General features: G+C 52.2%; 1 protein-coding gene across 6 annotated transcripts in view; it reads left to right on the top strand.

Annotated features, from left to right (window-relative positions):
• Positions 1-27,362, top strand: part of Piezo2 (piezo type mechanosensitive ion channel component 2) — a 365,623-nt gene that overhangs the window by 265,112 nt on the left and 73,149 nt on the right. For all 6 annotated transcript variants that reach the window (XM_047526788.1, XM_047526790.1, XM_047526787.1 and 3 more), the window contains 9 exons: positions 109-339; positions 7,838-7,961; positions 9,018-9,298; positions 10,481-10,629; positions 12,142-12,315; positions 19,922-20,139; positions 21,441-21,601; positions 26,403-26,579; positions 26,784-26,909. In XM_047526788.1, coding sequence (XP_047382744.1) covers positions 109-339; positions 7,838-7,961; positions 9,018-9,298; positions 10,481-10,629; positions 12,142-12,315; positions 19,922-20,139; positions 21,441-21,601; positions 26,403-26,579; positions 26,784-26,909 — 1,641 coding nt within the window. The remainder of the gene's footprint in view (positions 1-108; positions 340-7,837; positions 7,962-9,017; positions 9,299-10,480; positions 10,630-12,141; positions 12,316-19,921; positions 20,140-21,440; positions 21,602-26,402; positions 26,580-26,783; positions 26,910-27,362) is intronic.

The following is a 27,362-nucleotide window of genomic DNA, read 5'->3' as shown; positions in this document are numbered from 1 at the left end:
GCTGTCCTCTCCCTCAGTTCCAGCGCTGCCGACTCTCGCCCTCCAGGAAGCCCGTCCTCGCCCTGGGGACTGTCCAGGTGCTGACGCTGTGCCTTTCCCTCCGCCCAGGCCTGGAGCATCACCTACCACAGCTGGCTGACCTTCGTGCTGCTCATCTGGTCCTGCACCCTGTGGATGATCCGCAACAGGAGGAAGTACGCCATGATCAGCTCGCCCTTCATGGTTGTCTACGGGAATCTGCTGTTGGTGCTGCAGTACATATGGAGCTTTGAACTTCCGGAAATCAAAAAGGTCCCGGGGTTTCTAGAAAAGAAAGAGCCAGGAGAGCTTGCTTCAAAGGTAAGTGAATAGAAAATCAAGACAACAAAACCGAACTAAGCACAATCATGGCTTGAGGCTGACCTGATGAAACTAGGCTCCAAAATTCACTCCTTTGCAGAAATTGACAGACAAGAGCCTGTGAGAAAGAGTAATTTAACATATAGCACACCATGCTTTGAACTAATGAATAGCTGTGTTCTCCACTCAAAGGAAAACCAGAGTGCAGATTATAGTATGGTATGATTACACAACAGTAATTAGTTATACTGTTATAACAGTAATTAGGTATGGAAATAGGAACATACAATGTGAAATAGAAAACTACTATATAAAGTATCTCAAGGGGTTAGAGGGTCATCAATTTGTGAAACAGTCTTTATTAGCACATTGGTATTACAGATAAACATTTATTATTGACAACATTTCCCCTCAATCCTGTCCTAAAAGACTCTTTTAATTTTTTTAGCAGTAAAAATTAAATATGATACTTGCTTTTTAATCTTTTTCTTCTACTGACTTGCCTTCATCTGTGGATGGAACTCTAATCTCTTCCTGGCTTATTTTCATGGACCATGGGAATTGTTTTTATTTCGTAAGGTCGGGAGCTCCACTTGCTATCCATTCGGTTAACAAAAGGGTAGGCGCCACACAGCTCTGTGTCGATGACTGTGTTCTGAGACAGCGAGAGCCATCAGGTGTGACTATTCAATGAGCCTTAAGGACTTTCTCCACCAGATGAGGAAAATCCGTATCTCCGGAGAAGGTTGACGTACCCCATGAACTTCGCCTTCTGTGGAGCAGCCTGTGAAGGTCACCAGACACCCCATCTCCAAGGCAGTTGGCTGCAGGCGGGTGCTGAGTGGACCGGACAAAGACTGATGCATAACACTTTCTGACAAAGGGCTGTTATGTAAAAGAAAAATCTCCTCTAGGTGAATGCCCACGGGAGAGGCAAGACAAAGTCTCCTGGTTTGTGGCCGCCTTGCCCCAGCCCAGCTGGTCCTGTGGCAGAGCCCTCCGGCCACACCTGCCAGCACCTTTACCTGGGGCTTTCCTTCCTCCTCCTCCCTGTGGCTCCCTCAACCGCAGGCACAGCTAACACCACTGGCAATTTAGTTGTTTTAAATTAGATTAAATTTCTCTAAGATCCTGAACTTAGAAATTCGGGATCTTGGAGAAATTCAAACTCCTATCCTTCTGACTGAATTCATCACAACCTGATTTAGACCATCAAAGACAAAGAACAGCACCAACTCCCTGGCTGAGCTTTCTCCTGGCTAATCAGAACTAACAATTCTCTGGGAGGGAAATGTTATTTGAGGAATAAATTTGTTAATAATTAGGAAAAAGAACGAATTCTGGGAAACTAGGGTCTGTATGTATATGTTAATACACCTGGGATTTTAGACATTATTGACACAGCTCCAGGCTCAGTGACTCTCCAACACAGCTGATACTGCCATTTACCGGTGACGAGTCCTGCTTCCTCAGGTGTTGAAGTATAACGCCACAGAAGCACAAGTAAGAAGCTTTATTAAAGAAAAGTAAAAGCAGACTTCTCCTGGCTGGAAGAAGGGGACCCAAAGGCAGAATCCATAGGATGAGCAAATCTTGTCATTTTTATAGGTTTTATTCTCTCATTCTTTCCCCTTTATCTCGTTCCTTCCTGCCCACGTGACTAGGCCCGGTTGGGCAGTGGGAGGGCCAAAGTAATTCAGGCAGGTAAGGGCCCAGGGAGCATCAGTTAGCATCTCCTTGTCTGTAGTCCCTGACAGGGGCAGGCAAATTTGGTAATCAATGGGCTCCGAGATCCTTGACATTCTATTCTCCCAGGGCGGTCTCCAACTTCCAGAGGCAGATGGATTTCATGGCCTCCATTTCCTAGATCTGACCTGATCCCTATTTCTACACTAACTGCCTGTCCCCAGTTCTGGCTTCACAGCGACATCTTTAAAAACACTTTAGCATACGCACTGTAGAGCTCTGTGTAGTCAGTGTGCTGGCGAGGAGAGAGGAGGAGAGCTAGGCCTCCTTTCTGGGAGCTCTGCCGCCCCCCAGCCAGCAAGACCCAGGTCTGCAGCATCCCTAAGCCAGCTTCCCAGGCCCCAGAGGGAGTGGGCTGCACTTGTAAAGCCCGCCTGTGACTCATCTTCCCCAGCTCAGGGACCTCCTTGCTGCTGACCTCTCTGAACACACGTGGGGGACAGATTCCTTTCCCTGCTCACTGCTAGAGTTCAATCCTGCGCTGTGAAGAATTTCCATGCCAGGTTTTCAGAAGTGCAGGCAGTCTGGCTCTTGAATTCCTAGGGTCCTGGACATGCTTACCAGGACTTTCTGCTGCTGGTTTATGGTGAAAGTAAGTGATTTACAGGTAGTTAAATGGTCAATCACCCTAAGTGAAAAACCACCCCAAAAAAAAAAAAAAACAGTGTGCACTCTCGTGGGTCTTAGTGTATGCACAAAGCTGTGACATGCATGAGTCCTAGTGTATGCACAAAGCTGTGACCTACTGGGTCCTAGTGTATGCACAAAGCTGTGACCTGCTGGATCCTAGCGTATGCACAGAGGTGTGACTTGCGTGGGTCTAGTGTATGCACAGAGCTGCGACCTGTGTGGGTGTTAGTGTATGCACAGAGGTATGACTTGCTAGGTCTTAGTGTATGCACAAAGCTGTGACTTGATGGGTCCTAGTGTATGCACAAAGCTGTGACTTCCTGGGTCCTAGTGTATGCACAGAGGTGTGACTTGCATGGGTCTTAGTGTATGCACAGAGCTGTGACTTGCTGAGTCCTAGTGTATGCACAGATCTGTGACTTGCGTGGATCCTAGTGTATGCACAGGAGTGTGAGTCGCTGGGTCCCAGTGTATGCACAAGCTGTGAGTTGCTGGGTCTTAGTGTATGCACAAAGCTGCGACTTGCTGGGTCCTAGTGTATGCACAAAGCTGTGACTTACTGGGTCCTAGTGTATGCACACAGGTGTGTCATGCGTGGGTCTTAGTGTATGCACAAAGCTGCGACTTGCTGGGTCTTAGTGTATGCACAGAGCTGTGACTTGCTGGGTCTTAGTGTATGCACAAAGCTGTGACTTGCTGGGTCCTAGTGTATGCACAAAGCTGTGACTTGCTGGGTCCTAGTGTATGCACACAGGTGTGTCATGCGTGGGTCTTAGTGTATGCACAAAGCTGTGACCTGCTGGGTCCTAGTGTATGCACAAAGCTGTGACCTGCTGGATCCTAGCATATGCACAGAGGTGTGACTTGCGTGGGTCTAGTGTATGCACAGAGCTGAGACCTGTGTGGGTGTTAGTGTATGCACAGAGGTATGACTTGCTAGGTCTTAGTGTATGCACAAAGCTGTGACTTGATGGGTCCTAGTGTATGCACAAAGCTGTGACTTCCTGGGTCCTAGTGTATGCACAGAGGTGTGACTTATGTGGGTCTTAGTATATGCACAGAGCTGCGACTTGCTGGGTCCTAGTGTATGCACACAGGTGTGTCATGCGTGGGTCTTAGTGTATACACAGAGCTGTGACTTGCTGAGTCCTAGTGTATGCACAGATCTGTGACTTGCGTGGATCCTAGTGTATGCACAGGAGTGTGACTCGCTGGGTCCCAGTGTATGCACAAGCTGTGAGTTGCTGGTCTTAGTGTATGCACAAAGCTGTGACTTGCGTGGGTCCAATTGTATGCACAAAGCTATGACTTGCTGGGTCCTAGTGCATGCACAGAGCTACCACCTGCGTGGGTCCTAGAGTATGCACAAAGCTGCGACCTGTGTGGATCTTAGTGTATGCACAGAGCTGTGACTTGCTGGGTCCTAGTGTATGCACAGAGGTGTGACTTGCTGGGTCTTAATGTATGCACAGAGCTGTGACTTGCTGGGTCCTAGTGTGACTAGCTGTGACTCTCTGGGTCTTAGTGTTTGCACAAAGTTGTGACTTGCGTGGGTCTTAGTGTATGGACAAAGCTGTGACTTGCTTGGGTCTTAGTGTATGGACAAAGCTGTTACTTGCTAGTGTATGCACAGAGGTGTGACTTATTGGGTCCTAGTGTATGCACAGAGGTGTGACTTGCATGGGTCTTAGTGTATGCACAGAGCTGCAACCTGCGTGGGTACCAGTGTATGCACAAAGCTGCGACTGTTTGGGTCTTAGTGTATGCACAGAGCTGTGACTTGCTGGATCCTAGTGTATACACAGAGGTGTGACTTGCTGGGTCATAGTGTATGCACAAAGCTGTGACTTGCTGGGTCTTAGTATGCACTGAGGTGTGACATGCGTGGGTCTTAGTGTATGCATAGAACTGCGACCTGCATGGGTCCTAGTGTATGCACACAGCTGCGACTTGCTTGGTCTTAGTGTTTGCACAAAGCTGTGACTTGCGTGGGTCCTAGTGCATGCACAAAGCTGTGATTTGTGTGGGTCTTAGTGTATGCACAAAGCTGTGACTTGCTTGAGTTTAGTGTATGCACAGAGCTGTGACTTGCTGGGTCCTAGTGTATGCACAGAGGTGTGACTTGCTGGGTCCTAGTGTATGCGCAAAGTTCTGACTTGCTGGGTCTTAGTCGGCATTGAGATGTGACTTACGTGGGTCTTAGTGTATGCACAGAGCTGCGACCTGCATGGGTCCTAGTGTATGCACACAGCTGTGACTTGCTAGGTCTTAGTGTTTGCACAACGCTGTGACTTGCTGGGTCTTAGTGTATGCACACAGCTGTGACTTGCTGGGTCCTAGTGTATGCACAGAGGTATGACTTACATGGGTCTTAGTGTATGCACAGAGCTGTGACTTGCTGGGTCCTAGTGTGTGCACAATGCTGTGTCTTGCAGGGTCTTAGTGTATGCACAAAGCTGTAACTTGCTGGGTCCTAGTGTATGCACAGAGGTGTGACTTGCTGGGTCCTAGTGTATGCACAGAGCTGCGACCTGCATGGGTCCTAGTGTATGCACACAGCTGCGACTTGCTAGGTCTTAGTGTTTGCACAAAGCTGTGACTTGCCTGGGTCTTAGTGTATGCACACAGCTGTGACTTGCTGGGTCCTAGTGTATGCACAGAGGTATGACTTACATGGGTCTTAGTGTATGCACAGAGCTGTGACTTGCTGGGTCCTAGTGTGTGCACAATGCTGTGTCTTGCAGGGTCTTAGTGTATGCACAAAGCTGTGACTTGCTGGGTCCTAGTGTATGCACAGAGGTGTGACTTGCTGGGTCCTAGTGTATGAACACACCTGTGACTTGCTGTGTCTTAGTGTATGCACACAGCTGTACTTGCGTGGGTCTTAGTGTATGCACAAAGCTGTGATTTGCGTGGGTCCTAGTGTATGCACAAAGCTGTGTCTTGCTGGGTCCTAGTGTATGCACAGAGGTGTGACTTGTGTGGGTCCTACTGTATGCACAAAGGTGTGACTTGTTGGGTCTTAGTGTATGCACAAAGCTATGACTTCGTGGGTCCTAGTATATGCACAAAGCTGTGACTTGCTGGGTCTTAGTATATGCACAAAGCTGTGACTTCCTGGGTCCTAGTGTATGCACAAAGCTATGACCTGTTGGGTCCTAGAGTATGCACAAAGCTGTGAATTGCTGGTTCTTAGTGTATGCACACAGTTATGATTTGTATGGGTCCTAGTGTATGCACAGAGATCTGACCTGTGTGGGTCTTAGTGATTGCACAAAGCTGTTACTTGCTGGGTCCTAGTGTATGCACACAGCTGTGACTTTCTGGGTCATAGTGTATGCACAGAGCTGTGACATGCTGGGTCATAGTGTATGCACAGAGATCTGACTTGTGTGGGTCTTAGTGATTGCACAAAGCTGTGACTTGCTGGGTCCTAGTGTATGGACAAAGCAGGGATTTCCTGGGTCCTAGTGTATGCACAGAGGTCTGACTTGCATGGATCTTAGTGTATGCACAGAGCTACGACCTGCGTGGGTCCTAGTGTATGCACACTGCTGCGACCTGTGTGGGTCTTAGTGTATGCACAAAACTGTGACTTGCTGAGTCCTAGTGTATGCACTAAGTTTGACTTGGGTGGGTCCCCTGTATGCACAGAGCTATGGCTTGCTGTGTTTTAGTGTATGCACAAATCTGTGACTTGCGTGGGTCCTAGTGTATGCACAGAGGTGTGACTTGCTGGGTCCTAGTGTATGCACAGAGGTTTGACCTCGTGGGTCTTAGTGTATGCACACAGCTGTGACTTATGTGGGTCTTAGTGTATGCACACAGCTGTGATTTACTGGGTCCTAGTATATGACAAAGCTGTTACTTGCTCAGTCCTAGTATATGACAAAGCTGTTACTTGCTCGGTCCTAGTATATGACAAAACTGTGACTTGATTGGGTCCTAGTGTATGCACAAAGCTACGACTCATTCATTGGTCCACAGAAACTCAGACCTGAGTAGGGAGGCAGCACTCGCCATCCATGCAACAGATAGGCACTGGAGCGCCCCTCATCCCAGCGTGCACGCAGAATGTGCATCCGGGCTGAGGGTATTGCTGAGTAAGAGGAAGGACAGAGGGCCAGACCCCCCACGGTACCTCTTAACACTGCACTAGTGACGGCGTCACAGTACAGAAGTCCACTGACTTAAAACGTCCAGGTTAGGCAAAGCCACAAGGCAGAAAGGAAATCCATGGCTGACTAGAGTACAGGAAGAAGAGGAGGTCTCTCCTCTGGTGCTTCCTTTTGAGGAGATTGAACAGTTTTGGGGCTGGAGGGATGGCTCAGTGGTAGGGCTTGTCTAGCATGGGTGAGGTGCTGGGTTTGATCCCCAGTACCAAAACATACATATACATTAAGTCAAACTGATTACAAAGATGGTCACACACTCTTGTGACCACACCCGAAGCCCCTGTATTACACAGGGAGCCACCCCAGTCCTTCCGTGATGTACTTTAAATGGGTGGGTCGCGTGGTGTATGAATTGGGTCTCAGTAGAACCATTACCTAACAGGAGCCAAGTTCCAGATTCCCCAAAGAACGCGCGGCCATGTAGCGTTTTCCCCGAGTCCTGAAGAACGTGTGGATGGGAGCGTGGCCGTGTCTCCTCTCGCGTGGGCATCAGGGATGAGTGGGAATGACAAGGGGCTCACTTTCTGGGCTGGGCTTTCTTTGTCCCATGCGGCATTGCTAAGGACCCTGCGGAGTGGAGGTGTGTCACAGAAGTGGGTCTCCCCGCTCGGGCAGCGACCTCGCCCACCGTCGGGGCAGACCACTCCAGGGCAGGCAGCGGGAGGTCCCCAGGTGCCCGCACTGCCGTCCTGCCGGGTGGCCGTGCTGGATGGCAGTTCTCTCCCCAGGACCCGCACAGTGCTGAAGGCCCTGCTGGCCCCAGACACACCGGCCTGAGTGTCCCCCCGCTCAAGAGCAGCGACCCTGGTCAAAGTCGGTAGCGCCTGACTCGGTCTCACACGTGCGGTTTTTCTTGGGTCCCGCCGAGTGGGGAGAGCGTTGTGTGTGTGGAAGTGGGTTTGTGCCCCAAGCCCGCTCGCCTCTTGTTCTGCTCCTTCTGATTCCAGATTCTGTTCACCATCACCTTTTGGCTCCTGCTGAGGCAGCACCTCACAGAGCAGAAAGCCCTTCAGGAAAAGGAAGCTCTTCTGTCTGAGGTCAAAACTGGAAGTCAGGAAAATGAAGAGAAAGGTAAATTCCTGTGCCCAGGGTGTGAGCCCAGCTTCTTGAGCTCAGCAAAGTGATAAAAATCCCGAATATGTTCGAAGCCTCTGCACTTCCGATTAATGGAGGCCAGACTTGCACTTGAATGGATAAATACGACATCATAATGTGTAACTTTTAAAGAACACACAAGAGATCACAAAGGTCTTTTAAAAACTGATTATTTGATTGTCCCCAAAGCGATTCCCAACAGAAGAAACCGAGGGTCCCAAAAACTGCATGGTTTCTCCAAGGACTCACTCACCTTTAGTGAATGTGGAAACAAAACACTGACTCACATCCTTTAAATTCAAATCTTCCCCTTTCTGAAAGTAATATACTACAAAGTAAATGCAAAGGAGGGAAGGAGGGAGGGAAGACTGTGTCCATTAGCGTCCCTGCAGCCTTGGACCTGCTGCGGAGGTCGGTGGAAGGGACTTGGTCTCAGCACCCTGGGCGACCTGGCTGAGCACTCACAGGAGCTGGGCTGTATCCTCAATCCAGTTACCATCCGAAAACAGAGGCAGCCAATATTTTTATTTAGCTGAGTTGTTTTTCGCCACAGATCTGTCTATATGGTTTAAATCTTACTCTACAAGTTTGAATGTGTAATCGGCACAATGATCAACCTGTTGATTTTGGTAAATGGTTCATTTGAAATCAACCATTGGTTTGACCAAATTCTCTGAGTTGCTGGTTGACTAAATTACTCAAATTTAGCTATCCTTGCCAACACAGAGGTGAATCCTGTGTATTAGTATATTTTAAAGCAAGGTGAAGCATTCTTGATTCCAATGCACAAAATCGCTCTAGACTTAAACTATAATTGTTCTGTAAATCTAATTCCAATCGGTTATGTTAGCTTTAGCTCTTGAAATTTAAGTTATTTAAATGCACGGGTATTGGTGTCAAAACAGTCTAAATCATCCCGATCACACAGTAACTCATGAATGGCCTGCTTCCACGTCCCTGTGTGGACGTGACCAAAGTGAGGTGCTGGTCGGATGAGCCAGGATTGAGAGCGCACAGTTCTCTGTCTTTTAGATGAGGAACTTCAGGACGTCCAGGTGGAGGGAGAGCCCAGAGAGAAGGAGGAGGAGGAGGAAGCACCAGAGGAGAAGCGGGAAAGGAGGGAGGAGCAGGAGGAGGAGGACGAGGATCAGGACATCATGAAGGTGCTGGGCAACCTGGTGGTGGCCATGTTCATCAAGTACTGGATCTACGTGTGTGGCGGGATGTTCTTCTTCGTCAGCTTTGAGGGCAAAATCGTCATGTACAAGATCATCTACATGGTGCTGTTCCTGTTCTGCGTGGCCTTGTACCAGGTGGGTGGACGACCGGCTTGACTGCAGTCCCCACACCCGTCCCGGATAGAGGTGCGCCTCCTCGTAGAGGCCTCGCTTGCTGTGACTCCGTGAGCTGCTTACACCAGTGACGGCCAAAACTCAGACACTGCACCCCAAGACTCCTGAGTGGGCAAGGACTGCAACTGGCTTTCTTTTAAAATTTTAGAGTCTTAAAAAGTCAGAAAACTGTTTCTAACTTTTTCAAAAATTCTTGACCTAAAAAGTCTGAATATCTAAAAATTTAAGAGCAGTGTCAGTACAGTTTTAAAGAGTGGAGGATTCCCAGGTTTGTTCTCTCAGGCTTTGGTTTAAGGTGGCTGCACATGCGTGTGTGGCTGTGTGTGTGAACGTGCATGTGATTCTGCCTCCACTGCTTCCGTGTTTCTGTCACACGTACGAAGGATCACGCTGAGGCCTAGCCTCCCCCAAACCCAGCTCCCACTGGGCTTAGAGGGAATCCAGTGAGAACCACGTGGAACAGTGAACTATTTTTTCAGACCACCAGCAAAAACAAACCAGAATAATAATCGAGTGTCTCACACGTGCAGATACAAAGATCTCACCTGAAACTAATGAACTTTTTTTTTTTTTTAGTAGTCAGTGGACCTTCACTTTACTTATTTCTGGCGGTGCTGAGAATGAAACCCAGGGCCTCCCACATGCCAGACAGGGCTCTGCCACGGAGCCACACTGTTTCCATACTTTTGATGGCACATGACAGATGTCTTCTGAGACGACCCACAGCTTAGAGAGCCAGGTCTTCTCTGTGGCTGTGACCCCTGTGCTCAGACCTCTCTGAGCAGCAGTGACCACAGGGCCATGCCCTCCGTGGTGCACCCTAGGTGTGGGACTTGCTGCTGGGACCCTTAGGAGCTTGTCCACTCCATCCCCGCAACCACCCTGCAGAGCACAGACTAACGGAGGAGGAACCCGAGTCCAGACTCTTACCCCAAGACAGCATGGCCAGCGGAACAGGGATCTCTCTGGGCCTCTAACTCAGATCCACCCAACTGACGTGAGGGGCAGAATGTGAAAGAACTAAAAATGGAAAGGACTGTATTTCAGACTCTGTCTCTGACGCCTTGTCTCACAGAGACCAGACGCGTCCGTGAGTCCCCCTCTAACTGCCTTGCCTCCTGTGCTTTTCTGTGTTGGCTCCAGGTGCACTACGAATGGTGGAGGAGAATTTTGAAGTACTTCTGGATGTCCGTGGTCATCTACACTATGCTGGTGCTCATCTTTATATACACATATCAATTCGAGAACTTCCCAGGCCTGTGGCAGAATATGACCGGACTGAAGAAAGAGAAGTAAGCATTTGGGTGACAGTGCGATGTGCACATGACCAGCAGGGGGTGGTTTGAGTGCATTTGTTCCAAAAAACCTTTGGGGGAAATTTGGGTAAAATGTGATGCTCCCACCATGTCCCAGAGTGGCAGGAGGAAGTCTAAAAGCCAAGGACCACAGGGCTGCACCCAGGCAAGCTTAGGGTGTGCTCACAGGGCCGCACCCAGGCAAGCTTAGGGTGTGCTCACCAAGGCTTGTCCAAGGCCCACCTCTGCCAGCCGTGGCCCTGGGCCTGGAGATGCAGCCGGAACCAGAAAGACAATCTCAGGCCTGTGCAGCCTCTGTCCCAGCCTCTGTTCCAGCAGAGACAAGCGAAATCCGAGGAGTGGATGTGAGCTCATCAGGAGCTGAAGGTAGCCGCAGGCAGGGAGTGGATGAGGGGCTGTAAGTGCGGTGGCCCCAGACGGCTGCATGGAGTCACTCAAAGCCCACCAGGATCAGAGCCAGCTTTCCTCAGGAAGAGCCTGAGAGCTGGGGCTGGGGTGGACCAGCACTCCGGGCAGAGGGCAGGCAAGTGCAGAGGCCCTGAGCAGGGGATGAGGGCTGCCCCTGCCTTTGTGGAGGGGAGTCGGGAAGAGCTGGATAGGGAGGAAGTGCGTGCAGGGCTGCAGCGTAGCCTTGGCTGAACAGGGAGGAAGCACGTGTGGGGCTGCAGCGTAGCGTCGGCTGGACAGGGAGGAGGCGCGTGCGAGGCTGCAGCGTAGCGTCGGCTGGACAGAGAGGAAGCGTGTGCAGGGCTGCAGTGTAGCGTTGACTGGCAATTATTCTTCTTGAATGATCCTTGACTGACAGAAAGTGCAATGCAAATGGAAATAAGACCAGTTGGCAGGCCAGAGCCGTGTCCTGGGAGAAGTGACCGTGACTCCACCTGGACCCTAGGGTGGCAAAGACAGGTGACAGAGAAGGTGGACTGGAGTACAGAGAGGAGGAGCAGATGCCAATGATTGTGATGTGCATGACGGAATCAGGGCTTCCTGGCTCCTGAATTGTGTGCAGGGTAGACAGGTAGGCCCCTTATTGGTCCAAGGAAGTCCAGGGATGGGGGGTCAGGGAGGTGGAGAGCAACTTTGCAAAGAAGAGGGAAACAAAGTCAAGTGTGAGATGCCTGCGAAGCAGCCAAGTGGCAGAAGAGATTGGGACAGGAGAGGCCCCGGGAGAAGGCCGTGCTGTGGATGGACACTGGGGTCCTGGGTACAGCTGGTGTTCAAACCCAGGGGACTAGGTGAGATCTCCAGGGGAGAGCACAGGTAGAGCAGAGACCCAAAACTCAGTGCTGGAGGTCTTCAGCCACTAGAGGTATGGAAGGATCCTCTCAGGAGGGACGGAGGGCAAATGAGTGAAGACAGCCATGTCCAGGTTGTGTGGGCACTGCGGCGCTGGATGGTAGACAGGGGAACGTTGGGCGAGAGGCCGGGAGGTTGCGGAGACGGCGTCCTGGCTGCGTGGGAAGGTCCTTGCTCTGCCTGCCCTTCCAGGCTGGAGGACCTGGGCCTGAAGCAGTTCACCGTGGCGGAGCTGTTCACGCGCATCTTCATCCCCACCTCCTTCCTGCTGGTGTGCATCCTGCACCTCCACTACTTCCATGACCGCTTCCTGGAACTCACGGACCTCAAGTCCATTCCCAGCAAGGAGGACAACACCATCTACAGGTGAGCAGGCCAGAGGGACACGCCCCGTCCCCAGGGGGTGTCAGCTCCCCTCGAGGGCAGATGGGGCACGCTCACGAGGTCTGCAGAAGCACTGTGGGTCACCGCGGTCCCTCCGCCTGTCCCATCCCAGGGAAATGACAAGCATCCTCCTGATGATGCTAACGGTGGTTTTCCTCCGGGGCTCAAGTGGGACCTGTGACTCAGTTCCCAAGTAGACACTTGCTGAGCCCCAAGGGAGCAAAGTGCTGTTTTAAGAGGAGTGCGCAAGCCTGTGATCCCAGTAGCCCAGGAGGCTGAGGCAGGACGATCACAGCATCTCAGTGAGGCCCTGTCTCTAAATTAAAGATAAAAATAAAAGAACTGGGATTGTTGCTCAGTGGTCAAGTACCCCTGCATTCAATCCCTGGTACAAAAAAAAAAAAAAAAAATGAGACACATATTCAGACCCCAGCCTCAAATCCCCTTTAGTTCTTTGAGTTCGAGGGGAAAATGAGCATGTCAGTAGCAGATGAAGTAGGATTTCATCCTATGCTTCTTAGGAAATTCCAAACTTCCAAGGCTCTTTCTAGCAGGAACTAGAATTATGAATAAATCTGAAACGCTTTTATAAAACGATGAAAATATAATGTAATCCTAGGACCAAAAGATTTGGTTTCCTAATTTGCTTAGTTGAAACTAGATTTATTTGGTTTCATTCTGAGGGTCATCAGACCCCCATCAGCTTGTCAATCACTGCCAACCAGGAAGGCCAAGAGGTCTCAGCCATGTTCCCTGCACCATCTTCCCACCTCCTGAGTGGGTGGGAGTCTCAGAGTCTTCGTGCACTGTGTCCTTACTTCCTTTAGTGAGGCTCCAATCACAGGACAAATAAAGCTGTTATTAGACGTTTGGGGACCCCATGGGCAGACTTGCTGGCAGGAAAAATCACACTAAGTGGGAAAGTTTACAAAGAGTGCTTGTGTAGAAAAGTAGGAGTTGTCAGTGACTAGGTACAAGACGGCTCGACAGTTTTGACGTAGACGTGGTGACTGTTGATGAAACTAGCATCAGCTGTTCAGCTCTAGCTGTGTCTGGTTTGATTTAACTCTAACACCATCTTTTCTCCCAAAGGTCATTTTCAATAATTAAGAAAAGCCCTTTGGCGGCTCTGTGTGCTTGCGAAGGAGCCGTGACCCGGTCTTTGCTAGCTAGACACACTTGGGCTCCTTCCTCTAAGGCCTTGCGTCCCTCCCACGAGCATGGTCTTCTCATCGAAGCCCTCTGGCTGCGGGGGCTCTTTCTTGCCTCACCATTGTCACGGGCCTCCGACTTCTGTTGCCTGGTCATCATGTGGGGACACAGGCCACCCTTCATCAAATGTCCAGGAGCATGGTTTTGCAGAGGACAGTGTGGCCGTGCAGGTCCTCCGAGGAGTGCGGAGCCAGGTGGCAGGGGTGGCCGAGGGCGATGAATGGCCTCGACCTTCCTCCTGTGTGTCCGGCACAGGCTGCTGTGGACGCTCGCTGCTCAGACTCATCTTTCTGGTGCCAGCCCCTGCAGGCCGCGGTGTGGTGGCCGAGAGGCCAGGAGAGCCCCCTGCTGCTCTGCCTAATCTCTCTCTCTCTCTCTCTCTCCTACTGCTTCCTGTGCTTCCACCTGTGGCCCTAGTCACGCCAAGGTCAATGGTCGCGTGTATCTAATCATAAATAGGTGGGTATCCTGCGTTTTCTGTCTGTCAAACGTTCTTGCTGTGTTGAACTCTTCACTGCTTTGTAAATGGAAAGCGCGGTGGTCAGGTAGTGGACGGGCGGCCAGGTATGCTCGGGCCAGCCGGGTGGCGCTCCTTCCCAAGGGCGCTGCCCAGTGTGTGGGGTGGTGGGGTCTTCAGCTGGTGCTCCGCCTCTCGTCCTGGCTCCGGCCTGGGCCCGCTGATTTTGCTCTTGGTAGACCTCCTTCAAGGCGGAGAGTGTCTCTCCCCTGGACGTGCGAGGGAGGGCGCAGCTGAAGAACAGCCTCCTCCACACCCCTCTGTCCACGCCAAACCCGCTGGCAGGCCTTCTCTGAGGCCAGTGCTGCTCTCCTGGCCTGGCTCCAGCTCCCACTGCCTGCCTGCCCTACCTCCCTGGCTAGAGGCACACGCTCCTCCGCACAGCACCCTGACCTTTCAGCAGCGATGCCCGGCATCCTGGACACCAGGCCCCCCTACCCATCAGCCAGTGTTCCCTAGACCTTTCCTGAAAGAAGCGCAAGCACCCAGAGCAACATGTGGTTTTTACAAATACCAACTTTTAAAGATGAATCTCTACTTTAAAAGATCAGGACAGTCCTGAAGAGGGTTTCACAGTATGTCCACGCCCCAGGGCCATCTCTGCACTGCCCTGGGGTGTGGCCCACTTTAGGCATCCCCCCACCCCGCCAGGGAGGTGAAGCAGGCAGTGGGCACAGGAAAGCAGTGCCGGTCCTCACCATGACCGACCAGCACAGGGAGGACCGTGGGGCCTGACTGGCCAGAACCTTCTGACTTGGTTCTGACTTGGTTCTGACTTGGTTAGGTAGGTGAATTGAATTGTTCCCTCTCATAATACTGTGTCATCAGTAGTAAAGTCAGTGACTTCATTGACGAAAACGTGCATTTTACAATCAGCCCACTTAACACGAGGTAACTCTGCAAACCCTCCTTAGTGTTCTATTCCATTCACTTTATCCTGGGCAGACAACCAAAGAGCAGGACGTAGGAGGGGAACATCCAGAGACAGGGGGACGTCGGGGTCCCTGGGCAGGCAGGGGAGGGGGCTGGTGTGTGCCTGGAGGTCAGCTCAGGGTCTGGCTGACTGGAGCAGCAGGTCCAGGCTCCAGTTAGGAATCTCCCGCAGCTGGTCAACCCCCGTCCACATGGAGGGCCATGCCCCCTCTGCTCCATGGTTCTCCTAAAGCACTTGGAGTTCGCCTTTGGAGACATGGCGTATTTACTTTCTGGGACAAAGGTGCGTTGGCTGCATGAAGAGAGACCAGGGGTTGCTCTGATGTCTTCTGGGCAGCAGCTGATGCAGCTCTGACCCCACTAGTCACCCCTGCCTGCCAAGCCACAGCCCAAGGTCAGGGAATTCTTTCTGGCCCACGGAAGTGTCAAGGTTCAGAGTCTCCGGAGAGAGTTAGAGCCGTACGCCAGGAAACACCATCAGCCAAGCCTGTTCCATGTACCCACGTGTTCCCGGTGCTGTGTGCCAGTGGCCCACCTCCAACGGAACCACAGGGTGAATCCGGGCTTCCTTGCATAATTTATTTCTTTATGCTCAAGGTTGTTCTACAAAGAGAAAGTGTGCTTATCACTGCTAATTCTGAATTTAAAGAGGAGGCCCACCTACAATTCACTTCATAGGTCAATTAAAATTTGCAGGCCACCTTACAGGATGTGAGGTAGAAGAGGGGTCGAGAACGGACGTTCATAGTGATGAGATTTAATAATACAGTTTAATTGTGGGGAAATTCTGACTGACTTGGTAAACAGTGTGAGTCACATTATTTTAGGAGGAATAGTGTCCATTGCACTGTGTTGCAGAAGCTGAGGCTGTTGTATCCAGTCTTGCTTACTTGAGTTTTTGTTTTTGGAGAAAATACCACCGTATATGATTGATGTGTGATATTAAAGTCACAAGTCAGTTGCTCTTATGTGAACACAATCTTCTAAAGTGATTGTGAGTTCTAGAAAATACTTTATTCTGAACAATATGTTCCACTTTAAATATAACAGGCATCATAAACACAACAAATTTGTAAGATATCTCCTTTTTTCTAATTGCCTAATGGAGTGGGTGATTGAAGTTTACATGTCACATATTCCAAATTAGAGTCATTGAAAAAATGAATGACATTTTGGATACCAACATTTTTCAATGGCAGTATTCTCATTTTTCTTGATGGAAACTGGCTTAATATGTAGTTTTTCAAGGTCAAGTCCTAATACAGAACTAGATGTCTTCACTACTCTGTGTCACATGATTTGTTTCTTCTGTTACAAAGAGAACATGTCTCCAGTATATAAATGTCTTTCCCCAGCATTGAAAGAGTCCCTTTGTGCACCAAGTACAGGGACTCCAGTTTGCAGAGGAGTGGATGGAGCAGGACTGGATTTCTAGCTTCAAGGAGAGAGTTCCCAGAACACACATTTAGGAGGAAATGACGTAGGTGCAAATGGGGAGTTGTACCCACTGAGGATGTAAAGGAAAGTGTGCATGAATAAATGAACAGACAGTCCATCTGCTTTCTTGAACTACAAAAGCAGAGAACTACAGATAGTGAGAGGATTAGAGCTCGGAACCTGAATCATAATCAAAGCCAGGAAACAAAGATGTCTGTTAAAAATAAAGAAACTGTAAGGAGATAGAATGAACTCCCTGTATGGAAGAAACACAAAGCATTTGATTTAAGGAGGTGGAGGAGGGAGCTTCTCTGAGAACACTGTAAACTTTCACTGTGTTTCTTTGGAGTCCCAAAGGAAATATCCTTCACCAAATAATTTGCACAAGATAATCAGTAAAAAAATCACAAGTATTGTAAGTTCCATGGCATGAAGTTCAGAGAATGTTTTCAGAAGAGTGTGCCTTTTAATATAGCTTTTGAAAAAAATCAAGATCTTTTTTTATTTGCTAGAGGAAAAAAACAACTGATTTTTGGTGCACAGACTTTTCAGGAGAGTGAGGTCAGCCTTTGGTTCTAGCAAACTTCAGTTGATTGTGCCTCTGGAGTTGGCCTTTCTGAAGCTCCCCGCTCTGCTCACTGCATGCACAGGGAAGCTGCAGACAGAGCGGAGTGCACAAGACCCAGGGAATGCTTGGAGGCAGGTTCCCAGGGAGAAACGCCAGCTTTTTTTTCTTCTGAGTGGCCTCTTTGGGATACGCAAGTTCTGTGGAAAGGTGCACCAGTGACAGAACTGCTGTCCACCTGTGAATCTTCCCCGTCCTGGGTGTTGGGGCTCGGCAGGAGCGTACTTGGAATTCTGCCTTTTCTTCAGGCAACTTATGACACCTAGTAAGTGAAAATCTGCCCTTAGAAGATGGTTCCTTGCTTTAAAATACTTCCTGTGTGTGTAAGCAGTGCGTACAGGATTTAGGGAAACTGCTTTAATTTTCCACGTATTTTCTGAAACAGACACGGTTATGTCCACTTTACAGACCAGCAGACTGAGACTCAAGAGACAGGTTACGTCATTGTTCAGTGTCACCTGGCTCTAAGTCATCAGGTTGGGGCTCGAACCCACATCTTCCTGATGCTAAAACTCACACTTTCAACACTTTTCTCTTTTGCCTCCAAAAAAAAAAAGTTATGATAAAGACAAAGGGAAAAAAGGAAGAAAGAATAATGGGAGGATTTGCAGAGGCTTATTTTTAAATAGCATGCTCCCCTCGTGCATTTCAAACCCTTTCGCCCACGCGTCTTCACGCACACCGGTTCCCGTGAATGTGCATGCCTCGTACAGCTGGCTGCTGCTGCTCAGAAAGCGGATGAACATCTGGGCTCCAATGGCGGCTGACGAGGCGACCCCTCTGCTACTCTGCCAGCCATCGCGAGCCCAGGTGGCTAGGTCGCCTGGGGAAGGGGCCAGGTGTCACGCTCCCTGTTTCCTCCTATGGGTCAGGTCGCCCCAGGTCTCGTCTGGCCCTAAGTTCTGCCCAGTCCCAGACCTTGTGCGGACTCCCCCAGCTTCCAGAAGCAGGTCTTGCAGAGGATGGTGTCTCTGGGGCTGCTCCCCACAGGTGCACCCCCGTGCCTCCCTCGACTCCGTCACTCAACGTCTGTCCTCAGTGCTCCCTGCCTGTGGCTTGTAGTCTAGGGACATCGCTGCTCGAGGACATTTGGCTGTGCAGCCACAGCAGCAGCTGTAGGAAGGCTTGTGGCTGGGGTCTCACCCCGGGGGTTAGGGAGTCATCTGCTCATCAGCTCGCGGAGGCTGCAGGCATTGGACGAGCCCGGCCTGGCCGCACGTCCACTGACCACCACCAGGGTCCTTGTTGTAGAAGAGAGCGGGCACTTGGGCACCCTCCAGAAGGGCCACTGCTTCCACCCCAGGCACATCTGCAGTCCAGAGCTGTCCAGCCGAGGCAGCAGCATGTACCCAGCCGTGTGCTGCTGGTTCAAAGAAATGGAGCTGCAGGCTCCAGAGTAGTGAGCTTTCCAGAGCCAGGAGGGTCAGGTAGTGGCTCCAGAAGACACAGGAGCTGCTGGGGGCCAAGCTCCTCCCACCACACTGAGCCCTCCCCCACGCTCCTCTGCTTTACGCCAACGGCTTGCTGACACCTTGACCCCACTGTGAAGGGAACGCTTTCTGAGTGACAACTATCTGAAAAACTAAGGACAATGTGGATTCATGACAAGTAGCTTCCCAAGGTGACAGGCCTGTGTTCAAATATGAAATCCATGACTTGAAAATAGCTTAGGCTTGACCCAGCTGAGTGGGTTCATTTTAACAGGAAATGAACTGCATTTCAGGAAGGTTACATAGCTTTCTCGGAGTCCACAGTTATTTTTAAGTTGTCTGTTCTCTTAAGACCAAGCTGAAATTCATGCATTATGACTTCCCTAAGCTTTTTCCTAGGATGGGCTGTATTGGCCACAAGGGTTGGGTTCTTTAAAACATCAAATTGAAAATGAATAAAATCATGCTTTGTAAAAATTGTAGGAAGCCAGGCACCATGGCCCAGGCCTCTAGTCCGGCTACTCAGGGAGCTGAGGCAGGAGGATCCCTCAACCCAGGAGTTCAGGGCCAGCCTGGAAGACAGAAAGACTCTGTCTCAAGAATAAAGGACACGGGGCAGGAGTGTCCACCATGGACTCACCACGGCCCCCAGGGCTGCGGCTGCCAGTGCACAGCCTATGTCCGCAGGCCTCAGGCTGAGCGATCCCACAGCGGACTCCTGAGAGCCTTCGACCCTGGTGCATAGGCGGCCGGGCTGGTGAGCGGGTCAGGCATCGCCACGTGGCCTGAGCACACACCCGTGAGAGGTGCAGAGAGCATATTTAACCTGTCGTGACCTGGCTCCTGCAAGGTGGTTGGTTGGGTTATTCAGAGAGCAGGAGACACTGCCTCAGTGGCCTTACATCCTCCCCTTTACAAGCCTGTCCACTCTCGCGTCGGTTGCCACGCCCGGGGCCGTAGCGACAGCTCGCTGCCCACGCGGCCTGAATGCCCCCGGCCTACAGGAATGCAATGTGGATGAAATGTAGCATGATGTGTGGTCGCTGGCGGTCCTTATAACCCTCTCTTCTCATCTCCTTTTTTTTTTTTTTTCCTTTCTATTTCAATTACTTTGAGCAGCATCAAGAAAAAATTACCAATCCACCAAAATGAGTAAGTCCCCCGTGAGGCCATGAAATGCTCGCTCCAATGACGCCATTTCATGCTTCTTGTCCTAAACCCTGACCGTTTGCTCCTCTGGGAACAAAGTCAAGTTTAGGTGTGGATAGCTCTCATGCCTGACCAACCATAGAGCCTGGACCAGAGAGGCTGCCGGGGCGCCGGCCAGCGGGACGCCTCTGCTCCTGCTCCGACCCCCGAGGTCGTCCTCTGACCTGCCCCTCGCTCACGCCCCACGCCCCTCCCTCTCCTGACTGCGCTGCTCTCTGCCCGCAGATTGGCCCACCCCGAGGGCAGCCTCCCGGACCTGGCCATGATGCAGCTGACCACCAGCCTGGAGAGGCCCGAGGGGAGGAAGCCCGCCGAGTCGGGGGACGAGAGGCCGGAGGGCGGCCCTGGAGAGGCGGAGAAGGGCGAGCGTGGGGACAGCAGCGAGGAGCCCGAGGAGGGCGAGGACGAAACCGAGGAGTCGGAGGAGGAGGAGGAAATGTCAGGTAATCCAGGGACCCACTCGCGGAAGCCAGGCGGAGGTTCTGCTCTGGGGGCTGCCACACCATCCTGCTCCCTGTTCCAGTACTTTCTCTCACTCTCACTGGATCTAGGCTGCAAGGGCCAGCTTTGCCTGAGCCAGGGCGGAGCAGCGGGGCGCGTCCTGCCCCCGCGCAGAGAGCTGTCCTAGACGTGGCCAGCACAGAGCCCGGGAGGTCATCCCGAGGGTCGCCCTTCAAGAATGTATGTCTAGCTCTGCCGTCACGCTCAGGGACGTGAGGGACAGAGAAGACGAGATTCACCCGCTTCTTTCCAAGCCAGCTTTGCTTCCCAGATGAGAAACACTCTTTTAACAGGGGATGGCGAGATTCAAAAGGCCGTGACTCAGAAAGTGTTTCCAGCAGACTAAACAAGGCGGAGAACTCCGCCTGCGGCAGTTCCCACGGACCCGGGGAGAGGCCAGAGGGCAGAGCTTTGGGATAGTGGGTGTGCTGGGACACAGACGCTGTTCTCGCCCTTGCTGGTCAAGTCTACACCTGTAGTCTCTGCAAGTCAGGAGGCTGAGGCAGGAGGATGCAAGTTCAAGGCCAGCCTCAGCAACCTACTTAGACTCTATCTCTAAATACAAATTTAAAAGAGCCAAAAATAAGTCACTTATGGGAATGCCATTTTGACAGGAAAATGTAACTTACAGGGAGCTCAGGGCACCTCAGATCCTCAGCTTACTTCTTAGCCTTAAGAGTAAATAAGGTGGGCGGGGGAGATAACTCAGTTGGTAGAGTGTTTGCCTCGCAAGCACAAGGCCCTGGGTTCAAATCCCCAGCACCACAAAAAAAAAAAAAAAAAAAGAGTAAATAAGGTTGCCAGGCATGGTGGCACACGCCTGTAATCCCAGCAACTCGGGAGGCAGAGGCAGGAGGATAGTGAGTTCAAGGCCAGCCTCAGCAACTTAGTGAGATCCTGCCTCAAAACAAAAAAACAAAAAGGGCTGGGGTTGTGGCTCAGTGGTAAAGCAACCCTGGGTTCAATCCCCAGTACCAAAGGAAAAAGAGAGAGAGAGTAAATAAAGTCAAAATTCTCTACACCAGCTTGGCTACAAGGCAGATAAAAGTACTGTCCGCGGCGTCCCGCCCGGGTTGAGGCTTCTGTGTGGTTAGCATGGCTGGGGCTGGTGGCCCGCCCTTTCTCCAGGCCTGGGTGCTGAGAACTCATCCCTGCGAGCACCGCACAGCTTCCCGTCTCATCCGAAGGCCAGGCCCACGGCTCACTCACAGGCCGTCACGCCCGGTGTGCTTGCTCTCTGCAGACCTGCGGAACAAGTGGCACCTGGTGGTGGACCGCCTCACGGTGCTCTTCCTGAGGTTCCTGGAGTACTTCCACAAGCTGCAGGTGTTCATGTGGTGGATCCTGGAGCTCCACATCATCAAGATCGTCTCCTCCTACATCATCTGGGTGTCTGTGAAAGAGGCAAGTGCACCTTGGCCGAGAGCAGTGTCACAGAGCGTCTCGGGCTCCTCTTCCTTTTCCAGCTGTCCCCTGTTTCTACCTGAGGTCCACCCTCAGGGACCGCTGAGACGGTGCCTGACGAACAGGACACCCACACTCAGTGCTCAGTGCTGGGGGAGCCACAGAGGAGCAGGGGCCCAGGCTGAGTGTCCAGGCGCCTGGCCGAGTCCAAGCCTGCTACTTTCACCTGCTCTTTGTTTAAGGGTCGGAGAGTGGGCTGCTCTTCTGCCTGTGGGCTCTGTCCCTCAGTCCTCTCTGAGGACAACAGTGGCACCGTGGTCTGTGTCACAGGTTCTGAAGTCCAGTCGGTCTTCTGCCTGTGGACTCTGTGTCCCTCAGTCCTCTCTGAGGACAACAGTGGCACCGTGGTCTGTGTCACAGGTTCTGAAGTCCAGTCGGTCTTCTGCCTGTGGGCTCCGTGTCCCTCAGTCCTCTCTGAGGACAACAGTGGCACCGAGGTCTGTGTTGTGGGTCCTGAAGTCCAGTCGGTCTTCTACCTGTGGACTCTGTGTCCCTCAGTCCTCTCTGAGGACAACGGTGGCACCGTGGTCTGTGTCTTGGGTCCTGAAGTCCAGTCGGGTTTTCGATAGGGCTCACTGGGTTGCTGATGGACTTTTGGAGACAAGTTGCAAAGTTTCCAGCTGCACACATGCCTGCCCCTCGTCCCGTGTCTGTGAAGAAGAGAGTGGCCATTCCACCCACACTGACCTCACCTTTACAGGGGGAAGTTGGCTCTCCCTTGATTTATTCAACGGTAGTTTGCATACTTCTAATTTTCCTGGACAGTTTTTGATTTGGTTAGAATTCAAATAGTGTTTCCCTCTAAAAATTAAGTCGGGGGCCACCACCTGCAATCCTTGAAAAGCTAAACAGTGTTGGGGGCTGTGCCAGCCAGAACGGCGCCTGATCACATCGGCAGTGAGGAGGTTAATTAACATAAGCACATCAGGTGATTTATCACTGGCTGCATTCAGTTAAGTCCACGCGCACAACATGTGCACAGGTGTTCCCCAGCGGGCCTGCTCCGGCCTGCTCGTTTTAACCCTTGCCGATGGGGCAGCTGGCTCCTCGCCTGGTTGCAACTGGTGTGGCCCCGCCCTCCGCCTCCTGGAGGGAATATAAGCGGGCAGTGGGCAGGGGCACGACAGTAAGAGCAGCAGCTAGCAGAAAGAAGCGAAGTAGAAGCCACTAGCAGAAAGGAAGAAGAAAAGGCAGCAAGCAGATAGAAGCAGCTCACAGAGAGAAGCAGCAGGCAGCGGAGGAAGACAGATCACAGAGCAGAGAATTGAGAACACACCTCTAGATCACAGATAGGTAGATCACAGTACGCGGGACGCATCACTAAGAAGCACCTCAGATAGACGCACCCTTAGTTCACAGGATGCAGGACGCACCTTTAAGAAGAAGCAGCAGAACTAAGAAGAAATAGATCTCTGATAAGCGTAGAAGCCTCTCTTTCTCTAAAACTTTCTCTAAGCAAATTCTCTCTTCCTGATAAGCAAAGTTTCTCTTCCTCTAAGCAAAGTCTCTCTTCCTAACAAGCAAAGTTTCTCTTCCTCTAAGCAAAGTTTCTCTTCCTCTAAGCAATTCTCTTCCTCTAAGCAAAGTTTCTCTTCCTCTAAGCAAGCCTATCTTTCTCTCAGGGTCTCTCTTCCTCTATAAATTAGTGAATATAGGAAAAATAGTTTATTTCCAGGCCCCTCCAATAAATACCTGCGCAATTGTTGCCGCGGGTGGCGACAAATCAGTATGCAGGTAACTGGGGACCAGACTCGATCTGAGCTCTTGAGTCCCGCCCGGAACTCTCCGTGGGCTGGAGGCCTGGCTGCCACCCGCGGACCATGACCCTTCAGTCGGTGTCTGCAGCTCAGTGCCCTCCCTGACTCCAGGCTCTGGTGTCCACGGGGCAGCTGGATGCCGCTCACTTCCTGTGCCCCCGGAGCCCCTTCCATGAATGTCCCTGAAGCGGAGCTCGCTTCTGCGCTTCGTCGCTCCTCAGCCGACTAGGGAGATGCCAGCATCCCTCGCCTTTTCTCCAGGAAGTGTCCCTCCCATCCTGCAGCCGGCACCATCTTTCCAGATGTGACTAGCCTCCTGGCAGTCCTGTGTTGACCTGGGCACCGCTCGCTGCCATCCTCACTGTCACCAGGTCAAGCCCCTCGCCGTCTGGCCTGGCCCCTTCAGCATTGCTCCAGGGCGCCTGTGGGGTTTTAAAGTCCCCCGAAGGCCTCAGGTCTCACCTCCCTGCCAGGGACCCAGGTGCTCCTTCAGAATCTCGGGGTCACTCCCCCTGTGCCCTTGAGGCCCTGCGCCTGCGTCCCTCTGCCTGCACCTGCTAGGCTTCCCCGTGCGGACCTGACTTCCCCGGGCCGGGCCGTCTTCCCAGCCGGGTTAGCTGCCCCTGCCTGGGTCACCCAGCCAGCCCAGGCAGGGCCTGGTGCCTGCACTGCTGCAGCTCCGTAGGGACTTCTCACCGCTTCGTGTGCTTCTTGAGGGCAGGGAATCTTCACGGAATGCGTGACCTCGAACCCAGTTAGGAGGTGAAAACTCCTCTTTCCTTCTCTACCCACCGTTGGAATATCAAAAGTTCTGTGTGAATCATTTGTACTCTTATCCTCAAGGTCTCCCATGTACATTCAAAGAAGCAACAGAGATTTAATTTCCGAGTATCTTTAATGGGATTGCTTTTTCACATCCAAGTTGATGTGACCCTTGCTGACTGACCCCTAAGGGAGAGGAGTCAGTGAGCTCATCATTTCGCTCTCATGCTCAGCATGCTTCTGCGTGCCTCCTGGTTCATAGACCTTCCACAGCCCTGAAGGGGGGATGGCTCAGGAGGGATGGGGTCTTGGATTCATGATGGAAGCAAGATCCACTGGATTTAGGGTTGGTTGGCATGGTGGTGGTGGACTGGACGCCTTAGGGGAGGGCGTGTAGGAGAAGACTCCTTGGGCCCTGAGACATGACGGGAAGGAGATGCCGGGAAGCCAGTGTCAGAGGGAGGACCATGCGTCCTCCTAGTGCAGTACTTCCACTCTGAGTGCTCAGAGAGGCCCCTGGCCTGGGACAGTGGAGACGGTCCAGTAGCAGAGTGGCCGGTGACAAACTGCAGAATCATCAGTTCCATTCCCCGGTCTTCATGCTTCACTTTACAGTTTTATAAGCCAAATAGGTAAACTCGGCGCTCCCGGCTGCTGGGGCTTCGCACTTGGACTGGGCTGCACTCCGTCAGCAGCGGGTGTGCTCTTATTTGCACCTGATGATATTAAACATTCCTACACGTTGTTTCAAGGAGATTTAGACTAGAGGATGGCCCACTACTGAGTAGGAGGGCGACGCTTCCCTGCTGTTCCACGCACTCAGCCATGGAGACCTGCGAGACAGGACTGTGCCTGAGGGACAGACTCTCCATCCCCAGGCCAGTGTCCCTGTGGAACACACGGTCCTCCCTCTGACTCTGGCTTCCCGGCATCTCCTTCCCATCATGTCTCAGGGCCCAAGGAGTCTTCTCCTACACGCCCTCCCCTAAGGTGTCCAGTCCACCACCACCATGCCAACCAACCCTAAATCCAGTGGATTTTGCTTCCATCATGAATCCAAGACCCCATCCCTCCTGAGTGACCACAACAGCTCCAAAGCTGGTCTCTGCCTCGTCCATGGCCCCAGGCCCCTGGCCCCCATGCCCCTGCCACTCTTCACTTCCGTTTCTCTAGGTGAGATGCAGGGTCGGCTTCAAATCCAGTGTGACGCCCTTCAGGGGTGAGGCTGCCTGTTTCCTACAGATGGGCTCACTGCTGTCGCCAGTTCTGAGAGGATCCACCAACCCGACCTGGAGACGGAGGGTCTCCACCTCCCCACGTCCCCAGTTCTGAGAGGATCCACCACCCGACCTGGAAACGGAGGGTCTCCACCTCCCCATGTCTCCAGTTCTGAGAGGATCCACCAACCCGACCTGGAGACGGAAGGTCTCCACCTTCCCACGTCCCAGTTCTGAGAGGATCCACCAACCTGACCTGGAGACGGAGGGTCTCCACCTCCCCATGTCCCCAGTTCTGAGAGGATCCACCAACCCGACCTGGAGACGGAGGGTCTCCACCTCCCCATGTCTCCAGTTCTGAGAGGGCCACCAACCCGACCTGGAGACGGAGAGTCTCCACCTCCCCACGTCCCAGTTCTGAGAGGATCCACCACCCTGACCTGGAGACGGAGGGTCTCCACCTCCCCATGTCCCCAGTTCTGAGAGGATCCACCAACCCGACCTGGAGACGGAGGGTCTCCACCTCCCCATGTCCCCAGTTCTGAGAGGATCCACCACCCTGACCTGGAGACAGAGGGTCTCCACCTCCCCAAGTCCCCAGTTCTGAGCGGATCCACCACCCTGACCATTGGCCCACACTGCATCCCACACTTCCAACTCTGGGCTTCCCGGGGGTCTGTGGTTTCCTGTCCCACCTTGCTCCTCCACTCTTCCTCACAGCCTGAACTCCGCCCTGGAGCCAGGACACCTCCTGGGCCTCAGGCGGGAGCCTGTTCACATCTCTGGCTCCTCCGTCATTGCCCTTCGTTGGCTTCGCCTGGTTCCGTGTCTGTCTTCCACAGAAGACGTGGTGTCCTGAGGACCGTGGCTCGCTCACCTAGTGCCCCGCAGGGAGGGCAGCACCTCACCTGTGCTCAGACCTCAGCCCCTGCAGGACAGAGAGCAGGTCCCCATGCTTGTGCCTGTCACGTCATGCTGTCTGCATTTCTCATCCCATGTCTTCAGGTGTCTCTGTTCAACTATGTGTTTCTGATTTCCTGGGCTTTCGCTCTGCCGTACGCCAAGCTCCGCCGTGTGGCCTCCAGCATCTGCACTGTCTGGACCTGTGTGATCATCGTCTGCAAGATGCTGTACCAGCTGCAAACCATCAAGCCCGAGAGCTTCTCTGTCAACTGCTCCTTGGTGAGCAGGGGAGGGGGTCCCACTGCCCTCCAGAGAGCCAGGAGGTCCTTTGCAGGGCCTGCCTCCACGCACAGGGCCTGCGTCCCTGCACACCGCCCCTTCCCTTCCTACCCTGCCCTGTCCCTTTGGTCAGAGCTGAGGGAGGACAGCCCGAGCTCTCCCAGTCTGGAGAACCATTTCTTACTCTAGGTTTCTTCTTTTCAGCCCAATGAAAACCAAACCAACATCCCCCTGCAGGAGCTGAACAAGTCTCTGCTCTACAGTGCTCCCATTGACCCCACTGAGTGGGTGGGCCTGCGGAAGTCTTCCCCCCTGCTTGTCTACCTGAGGGTAATGGCGTTTTTGTCCCTAGGCTGACCCAGCACAGTTTGAGACTGTTAGCTTCCCAGTGGAGAGTGACCTTGTCTTCTCTGTGGCATTTGGACTCACCCTTGCAGCAGATGACTAAATGTCACAGATCATTATTGCATGGCACCAAAGAGCAACGGGCCAGCAGTCTGAGCTGGACTGAGCACAGCACGCCAAGTGCACTGGCCGAGCCCCGGCAGCACGAGAGCAGAGCCACTGGGTGCTCAGCACCGAAACAGGTCCAGAACACATCCGCCAGTTTAAAAAAGCAAATTTATAAACACTGCACAAAGAAAAATGTATCAAATTGTCAATAGTGATTATTTCTGAGAAGGAGGTGTTGCTTTACAAGACCCTTCTGCTGTCTAAATTGTTTCCCTTTATATAATGATAATTTGACGATGTACCAGGGGTGAACCTAATGTGCTTAGCCAC

Source organism: Sciurus carolinensis, chromosome 15, assembly GCF_902686445.1.
Source record: "Sciurus carolinensis chromosome 15, mSciCar1.2, whole genome shotgun sequence".
In the NCBI taxonomy this organism is placed as follows: Eukaryota; Metazoa; Chordata; class Mammalia; order Rodentia; family Sciuridae; genus Sciurus; species Sciurus carolinensis.
This window is presented reverse-complemented; position numbering and strand designations above follow the sequence as displayed.